This window comes from Chelonoidis abingdonii, chromosome 22, assembly GCF_003597395.2.
Source record: "Chelonoidis abingdonii isolate Lonesome George chromosome 22, CheloAbing_2.0, whole genome shotgun sequence".
NCBI classification, from domain to species: Eukaryota; Metazoa; Chordata; order Testudines; family Testudinidae; genus Chelonoidis; species Chelonoidis abingdonii.
This window is the reverse complement of record NC_133790.1, coordinates 20,892,465-20,899,948: the sequence shown is the minus strand read 5'-3', so window position 1 is coordinate 20,899,948 and position 7,484 is coordinate 20,892,465. Positions and strand designations below refer to the sequence as shown.

The 7,484-nt window shown below is 41.9% G+C and overlaps 1 protein-coding gene across 6 annotated transcripts in view; it reads left to right on the top strand.

Moving 5' to 3' along the window:
- Positions 1-296: 296 nt before the first annotated feature.
- The window catches only part of SMPD4 (sphingomyelin phosphodiesterase 4), a 28,354-nt gene continuing 21,166 nt past the window's right edge, over positions 297-7,484 (top strand). The window contains exons 1-8 of one of the 6 annotated variants that reach the window (XM_075060019.1): positions 297-497; positions 1,598-1,684; positions 2,213-2,299; positions 3,615-3,757; positions 3,909-3,984; positions 4,682-4,790; positions 5,314-5,366; positions 6,033-6,184. In XM_075060019.1, coding sequence (XP_074916120.1) covers positions 495-497; positions 1,598-1,684; positions 2,213-2,299; positions 3,615-3,757; positions 3,909-3,984; positions 4,682-4,790; positions 5,314-5,366; positions 6,033-6,184 — 710 coding nt within the window. In that variant the 5' untranslated portion in view covers positions 297-494. Of the gene's footprint in view, positions 540-1,597; positions 1,685-2,212; positions 2,300-3,614; positions 3,758-3,908; positions 3,985-4,337; positions 4,420-4,681; positions 4,791-5,313; positions 5,367-6,032; positions 6,185-7,484 lie in introns of those variants that run through there. The other 5 variants (XM_075060018.1, XM_032801279.2, XM_075060016.1 and 2 more) reach the window with 5 other exon arrangements.

Genomic DNA, 7,484 nt, shown 5'->3' with positions numbered 1-7,484 from the left:
TTTTTGAGCACTATTCTGCCTCCCCATCGCTGTCTCTGCGGCTAAGAGCAGAGCTCAGTGCTGCGGGCACAGCAGTGGGGACCACAAGGGCCCTGCAGCTCTGTGGGGTTGCACAGGGCTCCTGTGGCTTGGGTGCCTGTGTGCTCCCTGGGGCGGGGCGCGGCGGGGGCCCCGCTGGGAGGTTATTGGTCAGTGCCTAGCACACTGGGGCCCTGGCCTGTAGGCCCTACCCTAATACACATAACAACAATCGCTTCCCGCCTGCAGGGAAGCCCTGGCTTGCAGGCTGCTCCCCTGCCCCCGAGTGCCTCCTCCCCCCTCGCATGGTGCCACGGCGCTGCAAGGCCTTGTGGTCTGGGAGCCCCATAACGCAGGCAGGAGCTTTCCCGCCAGCCGGGGGGCCGACAGCGCGTCACTGCAACGCGCCGAGAGAGGGATGACGTCTAACGACAGCGCCGGTCCCGAGGGGAGGAGGAAGCGGCGGCGGATTGAAAATGGTCTGAGGCGCTAGAGCGCGGGACGGGGCAGCGGGGTAGGAAGCTGGAGGGTACAGCTCCCGCGCGGGGTGGAGAGACGCCCCCTCCCGGAGAGTGGGCTGGAGATTGGGGGCAGGGCTGGAGCGGGTCTCAGCCCTGGGGGGAGGCTGTAAGCAGGACCCCCAATATCCAGCCCCATGGAGGGGGGGTCTCAGCCCTGGGGGGAGGCTGTAAGCAGGACCCCCAATATCCAGCCCCATGGAGGGGGGGTCTCAGTCCTTGGGGGCAGGCTGTAAGCAAAGCCCCCAATATCCAGCCCTATGGGGGGGGGGTCTCAGTCCCTGGGGGAAGCTGTAAGCAGGACCCTCAATATCCAGCCCCATGGAGGGGGGGGTCTCAGTCCTGGGGGAAGGCTGTAAGCAGGGCCCTCAATCTCCAGCCCCATAGAGGGAGGGGTCTCATTCCTGGGGGGAGGCTGTAATCTGAGTCCCCATTATCCAGCGCCCTGGAGGGGTCTCAGTCCCACCGCTCCCCAACAAACATAAAACCTTCCAGGATCCTGCTTCTCTTGGTCCCTTCTGGATTCTTTCCTGAGAGACAGGAGACAGCCGCTGGTAGTAATGTGCATGTGTTCCCTGTGTGAACAGCCACCACTTCGGTGGGGTAGCTTATAGCATGAGCTATTTGCAGACAATCTCACATCTGGGAGTGTCTTCTTTCTCTTGCTGGACTGGTGCTTCCATAAACACATCATACAGTCCATGTCTTACAGGTTGTGTCCTCTAGAGATGGATTTGTGCCCCTGCATTGGCTGCAGTCTTTTTGCATCTTTTGCTCTTTTTGCATCCTCCCCCGTTCCCCAGTTATGTTTATTTGGAAAAAACTGTATTATTTCTCTGTGAATGTGCAGTGTTACTGACTATGGGGGAAATACAGTGTAGTGACCTTTGGCAGGGATCTGCCTTGGTTTACTTCAGCTCCCCAGTCACATAGACAAAATAAACATACATTTTTGCCTGTTTTCGTGCATGAACATGAACACATCAGAAAGTGAGTTGTAACAGTGTTATAACATGAGATTTTAATATTCACTTAGATGTTTCTATCTCTTTTCTTTGCAGTGGTTTCCTGAGACCACACTTCCTTTGGGGTATTGTAGAAAGACAGTTATGGCTGTCCCTCACTTACAACAGCCTAGCTTCCTATTGGTAAGTGCCAGTACAGACGGTTATTGGCATTAGGAAAGTCTTGTGGTGATATTGCTTTTGACTAATGAATTGCCAAATAATCACTGGAAAACTTAATCCTCCACATATTAATTCCTGACAGTTTATCTATAAGCAGAATGCATAGCATAAAATCTGAAAGCACTCTGTGGAAGTGCACTGAGAAAGTTCCAGCTCCTCTTCTCAAATACTCTAATGGGTGTTGACCGTTCTAAAGTCATATAGTCTTATTTTCATAGAACTTAAATGGTCACAAATTGAGAACTTGCTCTTTAATTTAAAACTTGTAATGTAAATCCAAGTAGGTAAAACAAACTCAGATTTGTCTCGAGTTAAAAAATACTTATGTTTAGAGTAAGTCTTACGATGGAAACAATGACAGCCCATTGTTTTTTTACAAGAGCAGTATATGACACTAACTAGAGAATTCTCTGCCAAGATTTTTACAAGTGTTTCCCTTTTTACTTTCTCTTGAAGCAGTGATCTGATTTCAGTTTCTGTCTATAACAGGCCAGTTTGAAGGCAGATTGCATGAACAAGCCCTTTGCTCAGAGGTGCCATGATCTGGAGATAGTCATTGAAGATTTTCCTGCCAAGGTACAGAGCAGTTACATTTTCATGAATGTAGTCTGAGCTATACGTCAGAGGAGTTGTAAAAATATTTAAAAAATATTTCTCTTTATTCCTGCCTTTGTAAAGAGTTTTAAGATTCTTATGTGAAGTTTTACGAGTTCAGTAGTTTCCCAAAAGTTACCTAACTTTTCCAGTAGTTACAAAACTCCAAATTTTTAATTGATCACATCCTGATCATACTTCTTATTCTCTACTGAAATGTTGGATATGAGGACACTAATATTTTAAGATGATGCATGACTGATACTAACTAGTTGAGTTGGAACATAGTAATCTAGGAATAAAGAATGAGGTTTTCTACCACCTTAATCACTCTAGATTGAAAACTTTTATGGTAACAATATGGTGTGCAAATGTGGTCATCCCATCTCTAAAAAGATATAATGGAATTGGAAAAGGTACAGAAAAGGACAACAAAAATGATTAAGAGTATGGAACAGCTTCCATATGAGGAGACGGTAATAAGACTGGGACTTTTCATCTTGGAAAAGAGACGACTAAGGGGAGATATGATAGAGATCTATAAAATCATGATTGGTGTGAAGAAAGTAAATAAGAAAGTGTTGTCTAGGGGTCATCAAATGAAATTAATAGGTAGCAGGTTTAAAACAAACAAAAGGAAGTATTTCTTCACACAATGCACAGTGTGTGGAATTCTTTGACAGGGGATGTTGTGAAGGCCAAGACTATAACAGGGTTCATTAAAGAACTAGAGAAGTTCATGGAAGATAGGTCCATCAGTGGCTATTAGCCAGGATGGGAGAGGATGCAAAACCATACTCTGAAGTGTCCCTAGCCTCTGTTTGTCAGAAGCTGGGAATAGGCGACATGGGATGGATCACTTGATGATTACCTGTTCTGTTCATTCCCTCTGAAGCACCTGACATTGGCCACTGTTGGAAGACAGGATACTGGGCTAGATGGACCTTTGGTCTGCCCATTATGGCCGTTCTTATGTCCCCAGTCTGTAAAATTATGGGAAGCGAGGATTTAGAAAACAGGCAGAGTCCAACTTCACATCAAGAAGGGGAGATACATGTTTTCATTTAAATTTCTTTAAATCATTTCCACTGAATGTTGTGCACATAGAAGTGTGCCCTGGAAATAACAAAAATTATGCATATATTGACTGTAGTTGGTGGGGAATATTTCTTGCATTCAGATGTCTGAAATTAAGGCTCTTCAGACAAAGAATCTACACATGGACAGTAATCTTTCTTTTTTAAAATTTTATTTATCTATTATGACTCCACTTCTTTTTCTGGTTGTTTTCCTGTAGGAACTGCATGCCATCTTCCCATGGCTAGTGGAGAATATTTTTGGTAGTCTGGATGGCATTATCATAGGTTGGAATCTTCGCTGTTTGCACGGAAGAGCAAATCCTACAGAGTATGCTATTGCCCTGGATTTCCTGGATCCCAGGTAAATGTGCTAACTTCAGAGCAGTGGAAAATTCACGGTGAATTAATAAACCAGTATTTGATCTGTTTCCTCATACGTAAACATTCATCTACAAAAGGGGCCAAAAAAGAAAAAAGATGCTCTCTCTGTTTTTCCTTATCCTTGCATACAGTGGCCCGATGATGAAGCTGGTTTACAAACTCCAAGCTGAGGAGTACAGATATGAATTCCCAGTCTCCTATCTTCCAGTAAGTAACTGTTAAAGGTTATGTAAGAAAAAATTATTTTGGTGTTGCACCCATTGGAAGGTTACTTAGATACCCTGAGTTCAGGATAGGACCTGCCACTGTAATAGTTGAATTACTGTTTCATAGCATAGCAGGCTCTGGAGATGGGATTTCTAGTTTGTTGATTGTTTCAGAGGGCTGTTAGGGCAGAGCATTCATTGTCATGATGGATTTTATAAGAAGTTATGCTGTTAGCTTGTGTTACTATCAGGAAAATTTTGTGCTGTTCAACTAAGAAATTTCACTTCTTTTTTTTATTATTTGGCCGTCAAAATAGTCACTAGACTATTTTTGTCTTGATTACCAATAGATGGAGTTTAAAACATCTCTTCCAAACTTGTTGGAAAGCATCCCCACCTCTAACAACATCTCATATCTCCCAGACACTTCATTCCTGTAAGTTTAATGAAGATTAACTGTCCTGGTTATGGAACATAACACTTTATGGTTGTAGGAAAACAGCTGTCCACGGAAGCTTCGTGAAATAACTTTTCCATTGCAACCAGATAGCCACAGTCTAAAACAAAGGATCAGACATCTTTTTACAGTCCAATACAAGAATACATCCTCATTCTTAGTAGACTGGTCTAGGTATCTACTATACATCCTCATTCTTAGTAGACTGGTCTAGGTATCTCATTACTCCCTCTCTTTTCAGGGCCCTGTGAAGGCTTCAATGCAAGAGCGAGTCCTACCAGAATGCTCACTGTACCACAACAAAGTCCAGTTCCCTCCATCTGGAGGCCTAGGTTCGAACTTGGCCCTCAGTATCCTTTTAACAATTGAAGGGTTTACATTTTTAAATTCTTTTTAATATTTTAAGTGACTAAAACTGAGAAATCAAGATCCATTTCTGCTGTTTGCTTACCGTTCAGTCATGTGCCTTAGTCCAATGCTGCTGTGTTCAGATTGCAAACACGGTAGAGAAATGTTTAGAAATGTTGTCGTTCATTGAAATCTCAAATGTTTGAAAACTTCTAGGATGATATTCTGGCCTCATCGAAGCTGATGGCAAACCTCCCTTTGACTTCAGTGGGCCCAGGATATCACCCCGTATGTTTCATAAATATTTCTAGGTTGTCTGTCTGGTAGGGAGAAAAAACCTAAACTACCTGACAGTGTGTAATAAACACCCTGGGAAGAGAGCAAAAGGTCAAACCTGAACTTGCCATTGAGTTCTAGAAAGTCTTCTAAAACTAGCACTGAGATACTGAAGATTTAAAAGACCAGTAATTCATATGATGTTTCCAATAAGCTGTACTTATTGTATCCTTGACTCTGTCTCTCCAGATCCATTTGAATATTACATGTTTTACTTTGCAATAAGCCTTATCACACAGAGGGTAAATAAATTTTAATGCTTTTTCCCTTTAAAGTAGCATCACTCTGGCAAACCATTTCTTCACTGCATTTTGAAAGCTTCCATCTTGTCTCTAAATGCAAGAACCCAGTTAAACTGAATCTTGCACCTGTTGCCTTATAAATACCATTTGATATGGTGAAAACATAGGCAATGATGATACACATGTAGATAATTGTACACATCTTCCTCTTCTCAGTGCTGCATTCCATTGTTGGTGGCTGAGGATGAATGAGGTATATAAATTTCAGCTTTCTGTGCACTTTTACTTTATACCTGCTGAGCATGATGATCATCATTCGTCCTTTGTTATACAAACAATACACATGGCAGGCTTATTATATTGCACACTCAACTTCCCTTGTTTTTAGCAGAATCTAATGTTGCTGTCAGATGGGGAGTGTGATTCAATAAACTGAATCATTGCAGAAGAACACATGAAAACGCAGATCTTTAAGACTAGAATAAAACACTACGAACATCCAGTTTGATTTCTTGCGTAACACAGGCCATAGAATTTCATCCAGTAATTCCTGCATCAGTCCCAGAATGAGATTTATCAGGTCCCGAAATCCCTGTTCCCAGTGACTTATTATAACAGTGTGTGTATTGACTTATTGTAGCTATATGCTGTGTGTATATATTCCAGAACTCTCCCACCACCCATCACATCAGCCCTTCAAACAGCGCTTACTTCAGTCTGGTGGACACATACCTGAAATGGTTTCTTCCCACAGAAGGAAGTGTTCTTCCTCCACCTTCTTCCAATCCTGGGGTGGGCATCCCTTCACCTGTTCCTAGGTAATGACTTGGTAAACTTGCGTTATCAGTGCTAGACTGCATGGACAGTGCTCGCAAAAACTGGCTTGCTTCAATGATGAGTTCTTGCCACAGATAATGTAAGACAATGCCACCATTTTTATATTGTGTGTATCCATACAGAAAATAAACATGATTGTACTGGTATAGTCTTATAATGGAGGATATAATACGGGGGTCACTGAAAGCTGAGAAACTTTTATTCTGAAAGTTTGCTGGCCTGCAGTAACGGAGCCAGAGATGAGTTATAAAAGTGATTTGTAGCTGTTGGATTTTTTTCATTCAACACAACTAATTATGGCTCCTGCTATACGCTCTGACTAGTGTGGGACGGACACACCATCCACCCAGGAGTGGCTTGTACCACTTAATGCATATGTGGCAGTCAGAGAGCAATTGAATTGGTATTGGCTGTAACTGAAGGAACCTCTCACATCATAACAATTTTGCTGTTGGGTCAACTTTTTGATGTTGCCAGCTTCCGTCGTCTCTAGTGCTATAACCTTCCATGTCCTAGTTAAGAATGTATCAGTATTTCTTTGCAAGCTACCAATTGTTGGGGGTTTCTTGATCTGGTATACAAAGCCTGGGTGGAATTTTTATTTTACTATCCAGCGTATAACAGGGTTATCAAAGTTTAGGTGACAGACTATGCATAACTATATATGTTGATTTATTGAGCCACAAACTGAGGAGGATCTGAGGAAAGTGTTTCAATCTCTTAACTAAAGTTTTTTTAGCTTATCTGTAGTTTTAACTTATGCTCTTCAATTAGCCTTGCAAAATTGATATGAAAATTTACTGGTGCATGCGCAAAACCTACTTGTCTATCCTTTACGATGATTGATAATGTTAAAACTGATATCTTACTCATCTGGGATGAGTGGGAATGTACAGTTTTGTGAGGCCAATTTTGAATTTGGTATTTTTATGTATTATATTTATCATCAGAAATGTTTATTTACTCAAATATATATTGTTGTGGCTTTTTTTAACTATGGAATTTTGAATGACTCCCAAAAGTTCTCTCTCGGGCTTTCTTCAACCTTAAACTAGATTAAATAGTCTATTAATGATTTAGTTGCCTAATGAAGGCCTAACCTCACAGTAAAACTGAATAGGAGATAGGCTAAATAAAATAGTGTACGCAGAATGTAGTGTGTGGTTTGCATAAAATAATAAATGAAAATAGGCACTGCACACTTACTCATGCTGTGGCTAATAATTGCAACCGCTTGCTTAATTTTTAAAATTCTAATTAAGCAGATTTATTTAGCACAAA